This window comes from Microtus ochrogaster, chromosome 8 (genome assembly GCF_000317375.1).
Source record: "Microtus ochrogaster isolate Prairie Vole_2 chromosome 8, MicOch1.0, whole genome shotgun sequence".
Classification (NCBI taxonomy): domain Eukaryota; kingdom Metazoa; phylum Chordata; class Mammalia; order Rodentia; family Cricetidae; genus Microtus; species Microtus ochrogaster.
The window spans coordinates 68751802-68770841 of NC_022015.1; the positions used below are offsets into that span (position 1 = coordinate 68751802).

The following is a 19040-nucleotide window of genomic DNA, read 5'->3' on the forward strand; positions in this document are numbered from 1 at the left end:
GTGGCTTGATGAGGCCAGTGCTTTATAGGCATGTGAGTTCAGGTCCCCAGTCAACAGCAGGAAGGAGAAGGTAGAGATGGAGGCACCAGGCTGTCTGCTGGCAGCATCTGAGGCTCTGTGAACAGCAAGTGAAACCATCAGAGGAATTAGCCAAAGCTCAGGCCGTGTGGACTGAGGTAGCACCAGAGAGAGGAGAAAGTTGAGAACATGGGATTATAGGTTCCCAGAGCAGAGCTGGGGCAAGTAGCCAGACTCCCTTGTGTCTCTCAGCCTGGCAACCACTCACAATGGTCAGAGACAGCCTCACTCTGTCCACAGACTGTCTCATTTCTATCCTGAAACCTGCACGCATACTTAGAACGCAAGCACATACTTGCAGATCCTACTCAAACCAAAAATGCACACAAGTCTTGAGTTCCGTTAATTACAGGTCTCCACACCGTCTGCCTGGGAAAGTGTCTCTGTCCTCCGCTCATCCTATCTATCTTTACCACCACCACACTTTTGCTAGCTCCCCAAACAATTCCTCTCTCATCTCTTCTCGCGCAGTTAGACGTGTCCCAAATTCTACCTTTGCATTCCTGGAAGTTGTTTTCCCGACTCCTCTTCTTTTCTTGTCTATTAACGATAGTGACAGCAATGTCAACAACAGCAACAAAATCCTGCATAAGCCGACGGCTGCAGTTTCAAGCTTGCCCCCTCCTCTCTTGGTCTAGTTAGACAAGAGGCTTCAGGGTCTCAACCTTCAGGGATTAAAAAGTCTTGGATCTCCTCCTGCCTGACACCTTGATTTTCCTGGCCAGGTGTAACATAATGACTAGAAAACCAAACCTGTCAATCCCAGCATCTCTCCATTTCCCCTGCCTCTACACCTGCAAGATGTGATAATTCCCAAGCAGGCTTTGGAGAGCATTAAGTAACGCTCTTAATGTGTTTGACATAAACACTGCCACAGAGTAAGCTGTCATTAAATAATAACATTTATCGCCATAATCATACTTGCATCACTCCTGTAAAGCATCCCCGCCCCCACAGGCACACACCAAATACAGAGTAACTTTCAAACAGCGTGATACAAAGGCCTGGGTTATCACATGCACTCCTTCTGGGAGTAGGAATCTCTCAGGCTGTGCCGGAGAGTCATGTCGGCGATTGCAGCACAGCTCGAGGCTGTCAGATGTTCGTGTGTCACTATAGGAATGTCACTGGGAGCAGCTGGAAAGGCAGTAAATAGCAGAGGCCAAAATGGAGAGAGAGATGGCGAGGCACAGGACACCAGACAGAGGCCTTTATGTTGCACTTTCTCGCACATCCCACAGACGAACTTTATTTATATTTAAATAGGCAAAAACGGCCTCTTTCCTCATGCTTTGTATTTCAACCATCAAAGCCTGGGTTTCACATCCAAGCCCTCCTTTCTGGGGAGCCCAGGGAGATGGTTCATTTGTTAAAGGCTTGCAATGCAAACATTGGGACCTGAGTTTGAATCCCAATTACCCATATAAAAACCTAGGCATGGCCACGAGACAGCCTTTCTGCATGGCAGCCCTACCATGTTTTCTGTTATCCCACTGACCATACAGAATGTTCCTCGCAGGGCCCCCGTGTCCACTGAAGTCACTGAAGTCAGTCATAAGTAAGAGCGCAGTAAGCGAATCACACTTGTCTGGGTTCACTGTCAAAGCCCCAGATGTCTGCTCCTCTCCTGTATGATAAATCCTCATATTCTTCATGTCTCACCAACTCAACCCTTACAACCCCACGAGGAAGTTCAATTAGTAACTGTTTTATAGACAAGAATATGGAGGCACACAAAAGTTAAATGACTCACCTAAGCTCACGAGTGATAGCACAATACTGAGCCCCATGTGAGTGGCCCAGAGCCTTGCTCACCCCCAGACAAGACTATTTTTTGCCCTCATTTTCACTTCTAATATTATGTTCTGTTGCTGAGAAGCCCAGAACCCACAATAAAGCCAAGGGAATTCAATACTATGAACTGAATTCTAGACAGACAGATATGAATTACTAAAGAGCCTGGGGAGATTGATCCTTTGTTAAAGTGCTTGCAATGCAAACATTAGGACCTGAGTTTGAATCCCAAGCACCCATATAAAAACCTAGGCATGGCCACATGCATCTGTAATCCTAGCTGGGGTGCAAACAGAAGGATCCTGAGTGCTTGCTAGCCCGCCAGTATAGCCAATGCTGAGCTCCAGGTTCAGTGAAAAAGACATTCACACACAAATATGTACATATGCACACACATGTGAATAAAAAATTCAAATTTGTTTTAGGAGCTGGAGAGACAGCCAGGCATCTGAGAGTACGTGCTTCTCTTAGAGGACCCACTTGAGTGGCTCCAGGGGAACAATGTCATCTTCTGGCTTCCCTGGGCACCTGTACACACATGGTGCTTCATATAGACACACATGCATACACAGAAAATGAAAAAAATAAAACCAGAAATAGAAAAGAATTATTTTAAAGGCTGATAGTTATATCCATGCCCTTCACGTATGAACTTAAATGTTATTTAAAGGGTGAGCAACTAAACTGGGCAGGATGGTTGATGCCCGTAATCCTAACTTCCAGGAGCCTCAGGCAGGAGGATTGAGAGTTGGAGGCTAGCCTGGGTTACATAGTGAGACCTTGTCTCAAAAGAAGAAGAATCAAGAGCAGAGGCTGGAGAGATGACTCAGCAGATAGAGTGGCTGCTCATCCAGAGGATCTGTGCTTGGTTCACAGCACCCTATAGGGTGGTTCACAACTCTTGTATCTCCAGCTCCAGGGGATCCAGTGTCTTTGGCCTCTGCAGAGTCCATGTGCACATACCCACAAGCAGATACACATACCTACACACGATTTAAAGCTATATAAATAAGTCCCGCTTTAAATCAAGGATAAAAGAAGCAAACCAAACATTATGATGTATCAATATTGGCAGAAGAATGAAGTATCACTTTTTACTGAAGACAGCACACTGAAGTGTTTCCACAGCTCTGTCCTCATTCTTTGGTGGTCTTAGATGCTCCCAAATCCTCTCCTCCTTCACAGTTAGGAGAGTGAGAAGAAATATTCACATCTACTTCAACATTACCTCTGTGAAGCGGCTCGAGGAGGCACCCTGGGGGGTCTCTCAAGGGTCACAACTGGTGCTCCGTCCACTTGGGTAGGACCTGGGCTACGACTTCGAGTAATTTCAGGGACTTCATTATCCTATAGCATGCAAGATGAGAAACAAAGGTGACTGTTACACAAGACGCATGAACATACATAGCTAGGCACCATGAGATAGCCCTCACCATTGTTAGGTTGTTCCCAAACAGGAGCCAGCCTAGTGCCAATGACAGTTTTCCACATCCTTCTGGTGTAGTCTAGGAACACCATTTTACCCAGGTTATCACGAATTGCCTAAACTCAAAATCCTAGCTTCTCCAAATATGAGAGCTGTCTTATACTCGGTCTGCTAAAACCACCTGCAAGTTTACAGGAGTGCTCTCCCTAAGACCCATTCTCCTGAGTCTTCAGGGTGAGTGGTGACTCACATGACCCCTTGGGTTCAAACCAGGTCAGGACAGACACTGACACCAATGGACCAACTTGAAATGTGGCCTCCCCGAGAGCAGCTGAACCTCTCAGCTCAGGAGATGCCTGTCTGTCCGGAGACCATGCCACCATCCATGTGAAAATGCAGGAGAGGCCAGGGTAGAGAGAGAGGGATGAAATCGGAGACAGATACCCTGGACTCTGGGACATAAAGGACTATCCCATGGCTCCATACAGCACAACACAGGCTCATGATCTAGACACAGCACGATGCTTCCCCTGGAACCCTCAATTCAGACAACTCCTTCCTGCAGACACCCCACTTCCAGCTAAAGTAGTTTGGGTAGATTTGTCTATCTCTATTTATGCGCCCCATTACCCTTTTCTTCCTTTATACTGAGGCAAAATTCATATAGCCACGAGGTCAACCATTACAAAACAAGATGACCTTGGTGCATTTGTAGCTTTATGGAGCCACCACCTTCTATCTAATTTCAAACCATTTTCCTCAGCTGCAAAGAAAACCCCAAAGTCATCAAACAGTTCTTCCTGTGCCCCTCACCCTCCGGCTCTGCCAGCCACCAACCCTCACACCATCTCTCTGGATCTGCCCATCCTGCATTGTTTCAGATAACGTGTGACCTTTCGTGTGTGGCTTCCCTCCCCGTGGGAGCTTTCTCTTGTGATAAAAAGACCCCCATCTCACCTCATTGTCGCCCTCCATGCCACTGCTCACGCTGAGGAGACTCCGTGTACTCGATCGGTTACTCGCGCTGCCTAAAGGGCAGAAACAGCATCAGCTGGACTGTGGATTCTCCCAGGAGGAAACAAAAGGCAGAACTCTGGCCCTACGTTACTTATAGCAATAGAAACAGTACATAAACCGCGAAGACAAGAGTCTTCAGAGTGTAGTCACCTTAAGCCGTTTCATTAGAGTTCAGTTTTTCTGTCAGCATCACGCAAAATGGATTGCATTCTGATGGCCACTTTGGGCTTAATAGCTACCATTTACCCAGGATTTACTGCACACGGAGTGCTTTCGAAAGCATGATTGCCATTTAATCCCTCTGAAAATCCTATTTGATATTAGCACTTTGATCTGACAGGCATGGCAGCAGAGGCACTCAGGGTCTCCGTTGCTCAAAATCTGCAAGCTGGTCTTGCTGCTTAATTAGAAATCACAGGGCAGGGGTGTGTTGTAGGACACAGATGCACCTTCGAATAAGAGATTACATGCCAATACCAAACAAAAGCCATAGCTGTGGATGTACAAGGTCCTGGGTCCAATCCCCAGAACTCCAAAACAGAAATATACAGTACAGACTCAAAAGTATAATGCATGCTCGTAGTAGGAATTCTGTGTGAAAACCTTTTCGGTTAGAACTTCATTCCTTGCATCATTAAAACAGCACTAGTCCATAGGACTTTCTAGAAATGTGTGTTATCCAATGTGATAGCTAGTGTGAACTCAGGTAGAACTAAGAAGATGAATTTTAAAATTGTGTCTTGAGGTAGAATCTCATTACCTAGCCCATGGCTGGTCTGGAGCTTGCTATGTATGTAGACCAGGTTGGCCCTGAACTTGTGGCCATCCTCCTGTTTCAGTTTCCCAAATGTTGAGCTTACAAGTGTGTGTTATTTGAGGCAGACTTTTTTTAAAATATTTATTTTTATTTTATGAGTGTGTTTGTCTGCTTGCATGTCTATGTACCATGTGCATGCCTGGTGTCCACAGAAGCCAGAGGAGGGTGTCAGGTCCCTTAAAAATGAAGTTAGAGATGGTTGTGAACTGTCGCATGGGTGCTAGGAACTGAGCCTGGGTCCTCTACAGGAGTACTGAGTGCTATTAATTGAAGAACCATCTTTCCTGCCCCAGATTGAAAAACATTTTAGATTAGATTTATTCATTTTATTTTATGTGTGTTTCATCTGCATTATATGTGTATGTGTGCCTGGTGCTCTCAAGGTCAGAAGAGGGTGGAACTGAAGTTATGGATGGTTAGGAACCACCATGCGGGTGCTGGGAATTGAACCCTGATCCTCGAGAAGAGCATCAAGTACTCAACATCACCGAGCCACCTCTCTAGACCTCAAGGCAGATTTTTAAATCTGGCAAGATAGTTCTCTAACCCAGGGGATTTGGTTTGTTCACTGGGAAAACATGGCCCAGCCTCTCTCTATTCGATTTACACTCATAACCCAACTTACCCACCAAAATGTCATTTCTTCCTCTCCTTCAGCCAGCTGCTGCCCCAAGGTTCACACCTCCTCAGAACTCATGCTGGGAATAAGCGCTACCAAAACTCTCCAGATTTCCCTACCAAAGCAATCTCTGAGCTCCTGGGTCGCCATGCTTGTGTCTGGGTGTCCACACGTCAGTGATTATGTCTCTCACAGTCCCACAGCGAACCTCACAGTGCCCTGCACGTTCTCCGTCAGCAAGAAGTGAAAGATGTCCCAGGCACTGGCTCCATGACTGGAAATTCACACCCATCAACTCCACTACCCTTGGCATTCCTAAACCTGTAACCACAATGTCTGACCCTAAACCTTAGCCCCCTGGTATTATTTTCCCTCTGGGGTCATGACTGACCCATAGTTCCCTGGGCTACACAGTTGGTAGCATTCTCTGGTCTTGGCCCCATACTCTGCTCTCATGTCAGGGGGAGGGAGACAGTGCCACATCTTGGTCACTTGAAGAAGGCTCAGACTAGTATCTACCTTGTGTTAGTCATGGGCTTTCCTCTATTACAAGTCCATAAAGATACAATCTGGTTCTCTTCATCTTTCTGTCTCCAGTGAATGCACAAGTGGGAGGGAAAAAAATGGCCATATGACCCTCGGGCCAGATAATCTACAAGAATGCTGTTGAGTGTTCCACAATCAAGCTTTTGTTCCTTTAAATATAGCACTAATTACTGGGGCTTAATTACTTAGTTATAACTAGGTTTAACCTGTAACTGTCTTTCTGTAGATTCCAAGAGATAACAGCTATGCCATCATAAAAATAATGATGCTCACAGGGTGTGACTCCAGGGTAAAGGGCTCTAGTCTGGTTTTCCCCACTCTCCCTCCCTGCCAACAAACTAGCTCTACCAGAAGGTGATGCTTCCCTGGGTACTAGCATGGTTAGATCTGGATATGATTTCTGGACCCTCTGCTCAGTTAGTTGCCAGAAGACTCAAGGCACGTTTTCCAGCCCCTAGCTGTTACCTAGATACTACAAGCTTTACTTACTGTCTTGGATGAATGAGGTCACAGAGGGATATACTTATCATGGGGTTGGCAAAGAGCAACTGTCTGGTAGAAGTTGGTGTCCTCATCATCTTTAATTTTAAGGCACTATACTAGTCTTTAGTGACAGCCATCACCCCACGAGCACTCATGCCTCTGTGTGCACTCCAGACTCAGCCATCCAACTGCTTTAGAATCAACATCAGTACATATGACAAAACCCAAAGCTCTCAAAGGCTCTCGCAGTCCTCTTGTCCTCCCTTCCCAAATTCCCTCGCCAAGTAAAAGGTTCAGGCAGTTCGGTTAAAGGCCATGTGGAGGAAGGTCTCAGAGAACACGAGGCCATCCTGGATGCCCCAGCCGAGTGCAGTCATCTGAGTGACCCTTGCTCACTAAACATGGGGAAGACACAAGTCACACCTTCTAGCTGTACCCACGTTGTGAGATCGGGTGTAAATCAATGGTTGTATTCCAAGCAACTAGGTTTTGTCATGGTTTGTTACATAGCGGAAACTAGAACAAGAACCAGCCCTGATCTGCAGCCACAATGAAGAGCGTAAGGCCTTGGTCTGGCATTAAATAGCATTTCCTAGCCCCACGAGCTAGCCATTTCTAGGCAACAATTTACTTGGTCCACCTGGTCCACACTGTAGGCTACCCCAAAGTAAAACACACAGAGAACAACTTTCCAATTACAACACTTCACACCAGGCACCCCCCCCCAAAAAAACCCCAAAAACCCAACAGACAAAACAAGCACTTTATATTTGTCTTTACGATTTTCCAACTATGGTTCCCTTTCCTATGGGAAGCAGAGGCCCCACCAGAGAAGGTTCTGGCACATCCCCCCTCTCTCGTGTGCTCGAGAAAAGTGCCACTTGCCTCTAGTTTCTTCTGCAGCCTGTGATCCCTGGGGAGCTCTCTCCTGCCTCTGATAGCAGAATTCTCAGAATGCTCAAGTTGCCTTTGGCAGAGGCAATCTTTGGGTATACATTCCTGCCCCCATTATGTGTGGGGAAATTTTCTTCTTGTTCAGCCTACATTCCCAAGTCATCACATGATAAGCTTTGGAGGTGTTTCCACAGGTGTGAGGAATATTAAGGAAAGAGGACAAGCTGACTTCTCCTGTCACATGGCTGTTTAACCTTAAGCAAAAGAATTCCCTGTCTGGGAAAAATCTATACAGTAAGGAGTCTTGCTTGACCTGTGTCCTTGGTGAGCAAAATCGTGCATGTGTGCATGCGTAATAAGTATTTGTGGATATGTGTGCATGTGTGTGATCTGTATGTGGAGGGGTACAGACAGATAAGTTTTTCTGGGAAACAGACCCAGAATACACAGTAAATTCTCAAGAAGGCTGTGCTGTAAAAAAGACCACAAGAGGTTTGGGTAGTCCGTTATCCTGCATTCATCGGTGGATGCTCTGCCTGGCTTCCAAGGAGACCCGAGTCATAAGTATACTTCTGCCTCTCTCATCATCTTTGCAGTTGTTTGGATACAGGGAAGCCAACATGTCAGCAAATGCTGCCCAAGATGCAGAAACAGTGTCCCCAGCCGGAAGCCCGCACACCAGGCCTCGTCTGCCACAATCAGACTTCCATTCATGCTTCTTCACCAAAACAAAGATGTGTCCTAACTAGAACCTAAACCACCCGCGCAGAAGTTGGACTTCTCAGATTTGAGTCCATTGTTGTCCACAGCGCTGATGAGATGCCCTTAGCCGCCCCTTAGCACAGCTGGGGAGGAAGCAGGAGCCGCGGTGAGGAGTCCTGGCTTGGCTCCAGACGGAGTTCAAACCCCAGCCCTGCTCGGCTTTATTAGATACAACCTGGGACAAGGCCCTAAGCCTGAACACTTCTTCCTCGGCAAGAAGAGGCCATGAATCTACATCATAGAGGTTCTGTGGTCATGAAATGATCAATGAAGACAATTTACTTTTGGTAAATGCCCAATCAACATTAAGAATTATTATAAAGCAAGAGAGAAAAGCAGAAGATGAAGGGATGTGAGAAACAGTGTGGGCTGCATCTCCCCACCATCACTAGGTTCCGCTATTTATAGAAAGAAAGCACTCTAAGAATTATCACACCATTGGGCAAATGCCACAGGCCAACTAGTCTCCACACTCCACACCTCTCAAAACCAAATCAGGTCTCCGTTGAGATCTCGGGCTCCTAAGAGTATTTGCCAAGCCGGGCTGTGGTGGTACACACCTTTAATCCCAGTGCTCAGGAGGCAGAGGCGGGTGGATCTCTGTGAGTTCGAGGCCAGCCTGGTCTACAGAGTGAGTTCCAGGACAACCAGGGCTACACAGAGAAATCCTGTCTTGGAAAACCAAAACCAAGCAACCAAACAAACAAAGCGTGTTTGCCAGAGCCTGCCGTGCCAGTGAGCAGGGTGGTACTGAGGCGCCTCTGGCATGCCGCTTACTTGCTGTGCTCGATGTGCTGTCGGTTTTCCAGTCTCCACGCCTCAGCTCCGTCCTCGGGGGAAACACACTCTTCCTGGGGCCGCTCTCATATACTCCAAACTCCACTTTTCCAGGCAGGTGTTGTGAATGCCGGATTGGGACTGTGATCTCCAGATCTGGAATCAGAAGGAAGAAAGAGCTTCAGGCAGGCTGCACTGCTAAATGTCTTTCATGGCCACCTGTCTCCTGGGCCTGGGCCTGGGGGAGCGTACGAGAGAGACCCTGGAGTCTTGTCCCACGTCAGCACTGAAAAGCCACAGAATCCAGTGTGGCCCAGAAGAAGGAAAGGATGGCAGAGCGTGAGAAATGGGCAGAAGAGCTCTTCCACCTCTGAGAGTAGAAAGAGGAGACACTTAGGAAAGGCTTGGGCTCCTAGCCCCACCATTTAGCTGTACACAGCCACCCTCTCTGAACAAGAGCCCTGTCTAAGGAGGGGATCACGAACTCCACTGATGGCAGGAAGTCACCCTGTGCACCAGCTCAAAGAGTTCCCACAGTCTTAGTCGATGGAATCCTCATAAAACCCAAGAACCTAGCACCACTGTTATCGTTCCCAGAAGAAATGAAGGCACAGAAGAGGGAAGCTGCACCCCCAGTACACGGATGGAAGGCCCAAACTGGGATGTGAACCCTGGCTCTGGAGTCCAGTGGCCTCTTGCTCCCTGAATTTGTTATGGATGACAGGTGAGAGGGTATGGGATGGCCAACCGACCCGGACAACAGTGGCCCAAGGAGTGTGGGACCAAAGTCCTCCACGCAGAGAAAGACTGACTTCTGAGACTGACTCGTGGTGAAGGCACAGCCTGTACCCAGCTCAGGGCTGACCCTGGGCTCTGCTACTGGTTTGTCTTTAACCCTGCTGAGATTTCCACCCCAGGGTCCTGGGAACATAAATAACTCAGGCAAGTGAGGGGTGTGAGGCAGGGTGGGAGGGAAGCCACGGGAACACGCTTTGGGACCTGTGCTCCCCTCCAGGTTCACCTCCTTAAGTTCATCCCTCTGTTCTTCCATGGGACAAGTGTCTAGGAAATTCAGAGGTGACTCCTCGTGCCAAAGGCAGAGACCCGGCCACCGAGAAAGCTAAGGAATAAGCTAGAACAGTATGAAGGACAGTGTGAGGGAAGGGTCGACGGGACACAGTGAACAGCCTGTGAGAACATCGTTAGTGTAGATTGCTGGTCTCCACAGGCCCTGGTCTTTCTCATGCTAGAGAAACTGGATCTAGGGGTAAACCAGGGGTCTAGTAACAGCCAGCTCCTTCGTGGAACGGGGAGGGTTTCCAGTCCCAGCCTCCCTGGTTGCACCGCAAAGGAAACCCTGCCCATGCTCACTGCCCTGGGCGCCGAGCACTGCCAAGGCCTGTGTTCACGGGGTGAATCGTGAGTCTCGGAGCCCGCGTAGATATATCATGCTTTCCTTTCCTTCTCAGCTTTTATTTACAGGGGAAAAAAATCACTTTAAGACTTCTTAAGGTTTCCAGTCTGACTAACTAACTTTAAGGTGGTAATTTTCCACCCCCACAGTTCTGTAAGAAGGAAAGTAAGGCACACAGGAAGAAAAAAAAAAGTCAGAGATCAAAGGTTCAAAAACTCAGGCCAGGCTAGAAGTTTCTAGAACACCTGCACTCTTTGCCTGAAGGTACAAAGTCAGGAAGAGTCTTCACGATTATTGCTAGCTTTCTGAAGCACATTCGCCTGCGTTATTACTTCCTTTATGGGTTGGGACTTTTCCGTTCAGTAGGCGGTTATAATCCTGTGAGGAAACTGAGTCACACTGGGTAAAGCAATGGCCCCACATACAGAAGTGATTCAGCAATAGCACAAGGAGCAGAACCCAGTTTCCGGGGCCTCAGCTGTCTCTGCCTCCCAGGACACACCCAGATCACAAATATTGACTGCTTTCCTGCGGGGCCACAGCATCAGACAAGCTGCGTGTTTAGAGCTGATTTCCTGTGCCATCAACTCCGTGGGCTACAAAGGGCAGAGCTGCTCCCTGGGGCTGAAGATATGAATGCAGGGTCTGTTTTCAAGGATCCTTGGTCCTTGGTGTTCCAACCCCAATTAAGGAAAAATGATAGCTATTTTCTAAAGTAACTGGAGTTTCCAAATCTGAGTTACATTCTTAGAAAAGGTCTTGCAGACGGAAGTGCCACTCATCCGCCTAGAACTAGTTACAGCCTGTACTGGAGTTAAGAATAATGGTGAGCTATCAGGCAGGTTCCAGAAACCACCTGGTCCCAGGCAAGAACAGCAAGTGTTCTTGACCCTTGATCCACCTCTCCAGCCCTGCTATTTATATTCCATCGCAATAAAAATTAAAAGCAAGGATACTCTTGGACAGCTAGGCCATACATCCTCCCCAGAGGGACTCCCTGCCACCCTGAGCCATTCTTCCGCATCTGTTTGAATTGGACCTGGAATGTCCCTTAAAGGCCCTCGTACTAAGGGACTGGTCCCACAATGGCGCTACTGTGAGGTGGTGGAAGCTTTCAAAGGCAGAGCCAGGGAGAGGTCTTTAGATTATTGGAGGCTGCCCTTGAAGGGGAAATGAGACCCCAGCCTTATCCCTTTTCTGTTTCTTTTCCCAGCTGGGAGACAATTTTGTTTTGCTCTTTAAAAAAATTAGATTTTGCTGAGCAGTGGTGGTACATGCCTTTGGGGGACAGAGGCAAACAGATTTCTGAATTTGAGACTAGCCTGGTCTACAGAGAGAGTTCTAGGACAGCCAGGGCTACACAGAGAAACCCTGTCTCGAAAGCCATTTTTTTATTTATTTATGAGGGGCAGAGGGTGGATGTGTGTGCCATGCCAGTGAAGTTAAGATGACAACCCGAGAGACTTAGTTCTCTCCTCCCGTTATGTGGGTCCCGAGGATCAAACTTAGGTCACCAGACTTAGCAATAAGGGCCTTTTAGCCACTGAGTCATCTCAATGGCTCTAGGCCTTTTTTTTTTTATTTATAACTTGATTATCTCAGTTATAATAAAGGAACGTTAGCTAACACAATTTCCAAAGATAACATGGTTTAATCTTTTCATAGTAATGGCACTAATTATAGTCACTGACAGAGAAATAGTGAAAATTATTAGCCCTCCCCAAGAAAAATTCCATGAATTTTGATCCGGAAAGGGGGAATCTGGCCATGCTTCTTCACACATTGATCATTCTGGTTTAGACTATAGGTAGCAGTGGGCGGAAGCCATTATTTAGAAGCCTAATTGGCCTTGGGTGAACTTTGTGGGGCCCTGGAATATAGCCCAGGCTGGTCTAGAACTGTGATCTTCCTGATTAAACCTTCCAAGAGCTGGGATTACAGGTGTGTGCCACTGTGCTCAGACTGAACTCAGGAAAATATTTAAAAACGTATGACCTTTGGGCTGGACAAGTCCCAGCCCGGAGCACTTACTCTGGAGGGCTTGGTTCCAGAGGACATGAGTCCCTATGTGCGGCCTCCGTGGACTCCCGGGCCTGTGCTGGGCACAGGCTGCACCCATACTTCTTGCCCATTGCAACAGCCCTGTTAACTTCCCACTTTCCAGGCTAAGACTATGGCTCAGGGAGGAAAAATATTTTGCCTGTAGTCTCAAAGCACTATACAGAATTCCAACTCCAAACTTGTCCAATCCCCAGTGACACCAGATGGAGCCCGGGGGAAGAAAGCTTTAAGGAGACCCAGAAGTCTCCATTCTTGAGCTGATCCACTGACCCCTGAGCGCATGTGAGCCCCACCACTGTACCCTCCCTGCCTTTGGACACTGGGACCACCGACCAATCGCAGGCCAGTATGGCTTGTGTTTAAAAGCTTAACAAGTTTCACTTCCTCGGTGCACCCGTCTTTGGACACACATGCTCTACTTTTCAGAAGCGCTTCAGTCCTTTGCCACCTAGAGTCCTATTTTCTGAGCCCGGGCGACTGCAGATCCCAAGCCTGACTTTCCACCCTTTCAGCTCTGTTCTTCTCTGCAGCAGGAGGGCAGACGTGAGCCTGGGATGGAGGTGGGGGATACAGTAAAAATCCAAACTTTCAAATAGAAGTGCTCGGATAAGCTCCCTGACCCCTCTTTCTGACATGGTCAAAATTGTGAATATTCTCTATGCCAACTACTTTGGGAAAAACACTGTGCTAGGCATCATGGGAAAACCACGCCTGCATAAGTAAAAAGACAACTAGCCCACAAACTAGCGGATCACACACGGTAGATGGTGGGTTTCTTCTCGAGCTGGGTGCTGATTCCTGGTGGCTGTGTGGAATGGCTGGTGTTAGCAGACGTTTGGCTGAACCTCTCATCCCAGCACAGACGTCCTGAGCTCCATCAGCAGGACTGTGCTGCAGACTGACACGCATGTTCCTGCCATTGTGGAACTTATGGTAAGAGCAGGGATAGATGCTGGTCCAGGACCAGAACAGAAGACTAAGGAAATCCCGGTCCATGCTACAGGGGCAGAGGGAAAACGAGAAAGCAAAAAGCAAGGTGTAGGGGTTCACCTGAAAAAATGGCAGAGGAGCCTCTTTGCTGGATGAACGGAGGCAGCCGTCAGAGATGAGGAGGACAGCAGCAAGCACCAGGTGCAAAGGCCTAGGGAAGACCTGTGCTTGGCTGTTAGAGCAACACGAGGGGGTTATTAATGCTCAGGCTGGGGCCCTGGGTGGGGGGTCTGGAGCTTGTGGAGAAAGAGTACAGAGGTCACATAATATGGGGCCTTGGAGGCCACAACAGAGAGTCTGCTTTTCCTCTAAGTGGGACAGGAACCCCTGGAGTGCTTAGAGCGGGGGGGAGGCATCCTCTGATATTTTATTTTTGACATTATTACTGCTATTTTAAATTATGTGTCTTGAGGGTAATGTGTACATGAGTACAGTTCCCCATAGCGGCCAGAAGAGGGCAACAGATCCCTTGGAGTTGGAGTTACAGGTGGTTGTGAACCACTCAATATAGATGCTAGAGACCAAACTTAGATCTTCTAAAAAAGCAACACAAACTTAACCGCTGGGCCATCCTTCTAGCCCTTAGTGATTTATTGTTTTAAAAAATAATTAATTAGTCTTTTGTGATAGGATGTCACTGTATAGACAAACTGGTCTCAAACTCACAGAGATCTATCTGTCTCTGTTCCATAAAACACCAGGATTAAAGTTATTTGCGATGGATGGAGATAGAGACAGAGACCCATACTGGAGCACTGGACTGAGCTCCCAATGTCCCAATGAGGAACAGAAGGAGGGAGAAGATGAGCAAAGAAGTCAGGACCACAAGGGATGCACCCACCCACGGAGACAGTGGGGCTGATCTATTGGGAGCTCACCAAGGCCAGCTGGACTATGACTGAAAAAGCATGGGATAAAACCGGACTCTCTGAATATGGCGGACAATGAGTGCTGCTGAGAAGCCAAGGACAATGGCACTGGGTTTTGATCCTACTTCATGTTCTGGCTTTGTGGGAGCCTAGCCAGTTTGGATGTTCACCTTCCTAGACAAGGACGGAGCGGGGAGGACCTTGGACTTTCCACAGGGCAGGGAACCCTGACTGCTCTTTGGACTGGAGAGGGAGGGGGAGAAGAGTGAGGGGAGGGGGAGAGAAATGGGAGGCTGGGAGGAGGTGGAAAATTTTTTTTTCAATAAAAAAAAGAAAGAAAGTTATTTGCCATTGCACCGAGCCATATGATCCTCTATTTATAGAAGGCACTGGCTCTAGATGGGAGGATGAACTGTAGAGGGGGGAGCATGGACAAGGGTGGAGACAAGTGGAGAAGCTAAGCACCAGCTCCAAGAGATGGCGGTGGCTTGGCTACAGCCATGGCATAGGGAAAATTGCCAAATTTAGACTGCACCTTGGAGCCAGAATCCTAGGAATGAATAAATAAGGTAACAGCAGTTAGGACAGAAAAGAGACATACCAGGGACAACAGGCTCTCCAGATGTACTGAGTGAGGACACAATACAAAAGCCTACAGTGGCCCAGAGCCTTCTAGGAGAAGGGGCTGCTAGGAGGAGACCCCCAGTCCAGTTATGACAACGCAGGTGCAGAGGAAGAGGCCCGAGCAAGGAAACTGTAGGGGAAATGTCCAGCCTCATGAGAGGCCAACTGACGGCAGCTAACATGCAAGTAGGGCTGATTTTGCTTAGTTCTGCTCATAAGGGGGCTCCTACAGGAACCTTTCTTCCCTGCTCCTCTTGACAAAAGATTGGCTAGAGTAGAGCATAGAGGCCCAACCTGCAGAAGGCAGGTCCTTGCTCAGGGTGCTTGGTGACACATGACTGGTGTCATGGGGGTTAGAAGGGGACAGAAGAGCCCATCCACAGCACACGCAATAGCACACATGCCCTTATCATTGCATATTGGCCTCAGACGCTCGTGGTAGAGGTTGCCCACTCTCACGGGAGTGCGGTTTCTCACTCTGTTGGCTCCAATGCTTTCCTAATTGCCAAGCTTGGAGCCAAGGTAGAAATGATGACCATCCTCTTCGGGTGGGAGGGGGCTCTAACCATCCATTCTCTCCTGGGCAAGCAGTCTGTCTACTCGGGCCACAGAAGAAGAGATAGTCAAGGACAGCAGCAACAGCCACCCCCAGTGATGCAGCGCACTGGGAACCCCCAGTGATGCAGGCACTGGGGAGCCACCTACCTGAATGCTTTCCCATTTTTTGCTTCTCTCTCTGTCTTCGGGTGATGCTGTCTCTTAGTCTTTTAAGATTTTCCTGGAAAATAGTTTATTTGTTGTTTAAGTATCCAGCAGAGTGGTGCCTTTTGAACATTAGAATTCCGTTCTTATGTTATGTCCTATGCAGGGGCTAGCACTCTACAGTCACATTTCAAGATGGCCCCCGGAGAAACTCAAGTCTTTGTGCCTGTAACGTGCCTTTTTTTCCTCCAGCAGAGTGCGCTTTCAGAGGCCCAGCCCCACTCTCAGCCTTAGCGTGCACCGCCCTCCTTCACCTACACCTCACAGCCAACCCCGCCCGACATGCTCACAGACTTGAACTCATCCCCGCCTCTGACTGTGCTCTCTCCTCAGTCCTTGAGGGGCCCTAATTTCTATAACTCTGTCCCAGGCCTGGGCCAAGCTTCCCCAGGTGACCCCAGGCTCTAGTCCTGTCCATATCAATCATGTGGCACTTGGGCTACACTGCCTTGCATATATGAGTATGCGTGCAATATGTACCCTGTCTCTTCGGGGACACTGGACTTTCCAAAGACCAGGTCTTGTAACTTTCTATAATTCAATCTTGGGCTGCTGTAGTGGTTCGATAAATGTTGACTGGATACACAAAGGTCAAGATTTGTTTCTATCTTAAGTTGGCCCCCAGCAACAGTGCCTGGGCATTCCAGAGAAATTAGGAATCTGAGCACACAGTAGTACCCTGGGGAAATGTCTAAACATTTTGACTGAAGCAGCAGGTGGATAGGAGGGAGCCACAGGAAGCCAGACTGGGAGGGCTGGTTGGTCTGCAACTGTGGGCGAAAGACACTGAACCTTGTCCAGGAAGCATGAGGGGGACAGAGGAAGCTGTAAGATGACCATCGCAATGAAGTTCTGATGATCTAGAGGTGGAGCAAGGAGAGCCATCTACGGACCAGGTAGCTGGCCTGAGGCAGGCAACAGGGCCAACAGAGGAACATGGCTAGGGGAATGGAAAGACGCCTCGGGAGAACATGCCAAGCTGATGGTTGCAATTGGAACCAGAGGCAGACTCAAGTGTTGTCTGTACAAAGAAAGAGCTAGAGAGAACCTGGGCAGTGTCCCCACTCACAAGGACAGGGATGAAGGGGACAGAGGAACAGACAGAAGCAAAGGGAAATAAAGTTGAGTGCCCCAGGAGCAGCCAACTCAACCCAAACAGAGGAGGTTACACGGACTTCCATCGGCTGGGGCTTTCTACCGTTGTGAACATGAACCCCAGCATGGCCCAGGAATGAACACATCTGTGTGCGGGGAAGAGGCTATTTGGCTATAGACACAGGGAGAAGGCTGGCATTCAGTCTTCACCAGGCATGTGAAGGGCTTGCCCTGCTTACACTCTCCCCATTTCCCTTCGCATTTCAGAGGTGGGAAAATTGAGGCACAGCAGGTCCCTGTCATTCAGATGTGAGTGATAGAACAGGAACTTATCCTGGGCTACCATCTCCCAAGAGAGCTTGTGTCTGCTTTGACACATGGTCATAGGACTTAGAGAGGAGGTAAAAAACAAACAAGCAAAAAACAAAACCTGTTGGGCCAGGGTAGCCTTTGCTCAGGGCGGCAGTGGTTCTAAGGTCCCTGAATGAAAGGGCCTGGAGTCCTGGGTTCCGCACTGTAGGATGCAGCCGAGACTATAGAGTGAAACCTTGTCTCAAAACAACAGCAATCTTCAAACCCTACAGATAAACCAAGAGTCTGCTGTGCACCCTAATCTTCTCATATGAGCTCCCCCTAGAGGGTTGTCCCTGAGACAGGGTATTTGGCATTTTACAGATCTGTGCCTTTGTATTTTCAAGGTATGTAGAGAAATGCAGAGTGTGTGTGAGGGGGGGGGGGGAGACAGACAGACAGACAGACAAATTGATTTTAACTCAAGATATTTAGACTCTGAAGCTTGCGGTGTTCATTTCATCATATTTCTTGGGATCTTTCCAAGTTTTCTTCGTGTCCTAAAGAGTGACGATCAACTATGAGGGAGGAAAAACGGGACCCTGAAGAGCAGAGAGAGCAAGCAGAGGTAAAGGCCACGTGCAGACAGCAGCAATGCAGAGGCAGAATTGGGGTGTGTAGGGACATTTGTTCCTGACCTCAGGCCCTGGAAAGCTTTTAGCCAGGAGTTCCAGACAAGGACTCATAAGCACAGCCCCGACAAGAATACTCGAACAATGTTCACAGATCCAGCCATCCAGTGACGGTGACATACGTGGCAGCTGCAGCTGTCTCTTCCGCTGAACTGTGTGTGTGTGTGTGTGTGTGTGTGTGTGTGTGTGTGTGTGTGTGTGTGTGTGTATGAGAAACAACCCCACGGTTGTAGACAGAACTGGCTACCTGCTGGAAGCGGAAGGACTCAGATCGTTTCTTCTGATTGAGTTGCCACTCTTTAAAGTGCAGTACGGCCTCATCCACATTGACGATGCCTAGCTTCACCTGCTCCTGCAGGGTGATGAGCTGCCGCTGGCCTGGTGTTTTCATCCCAGCAAATGGGTCGTAGATGCTTGATGGGGGCCTGTCCCTCCATGGCCTCACAGGTGGCTCTGAAAAGAACGGCAGAAGTCGGCGTGAAAACTCCCAGTTGGGAAAAGCAGACCTGAGAGGTGACGGTAATGATGGTGGGCACAGGCTCCAAGGAACAGTCTGCCACAGCCAGAAGAAACAATGACATGTGGAACCAAGATGGGGGTAGGGAAGTTGCTAATAATTTCAAAACTATTGGAGTAAAGCAGACAGAGCCATAACACGGGAGGGAGGGGCAAAGTCTGCCGACCACACTGAACTTTGACTGTGAAGGCGTCTAATCCAGCATTTCTCTGCCCAGAGACTGCTGATATTTTGGGGTAAACAACTCTTCACTGTGAGGGCCTGTTCTGTGCATTAGAGAGCAATGAGCAGCATCTCTGCCCACCGCCTACTGGGTGACTTTCCTTGGATTTGGAGATGCAAAATGTCCCCAAATATTGCTAAATGTCATCTATGGAAGGGAGGGCAAAATGCTCTCTATTGAGAATTAGAGCTTTAGACATAAATCCATTCCCAGAACAGATCAGTATACAGAAAGGGTCCAGGCAGGGAACTTCTCCCAGCCCTGTCTCTGAACAGTGGTTGAGGACTGA

The 19040-nt window shown here is 48.4% G+C and overlaps 1 protein-coding gene across 1 annotated transcript in view; it reads right to left on the reverse strand.

Annotated features, from left to right (window-relative positions):
- Pik3ap1 (phosphoinositide-3-kinase adaptor protein 1) overlaps positions 1–19040 on the reverse strand; it is a 126113-nt gene that overhangs the window by 5574 nt on the left and 101499 nt on the right. The window contains exons 13-17 of the mRNA XM_026781333.1: positions 18259–18464; positions 15877–15949; positions 9214–9369; positions 4256–4326; positions 3101–3219 (exon numbers count right to left, since the gene is read on the reverse strand). Of these exons, the coding sequence (XP_026637134.1) occupies positions 3101–3219; positions 4256–4326; positions 9214–9369; positions 15877–15949; positions 18259–18464 (625 nt within the window). The remainder of the gene's footprint in view (positions 1–3100; positions 3220–4255; positions 4327–9213; positions 9370–15876; positions 15950–18258; positions 18465–19040) is intronic.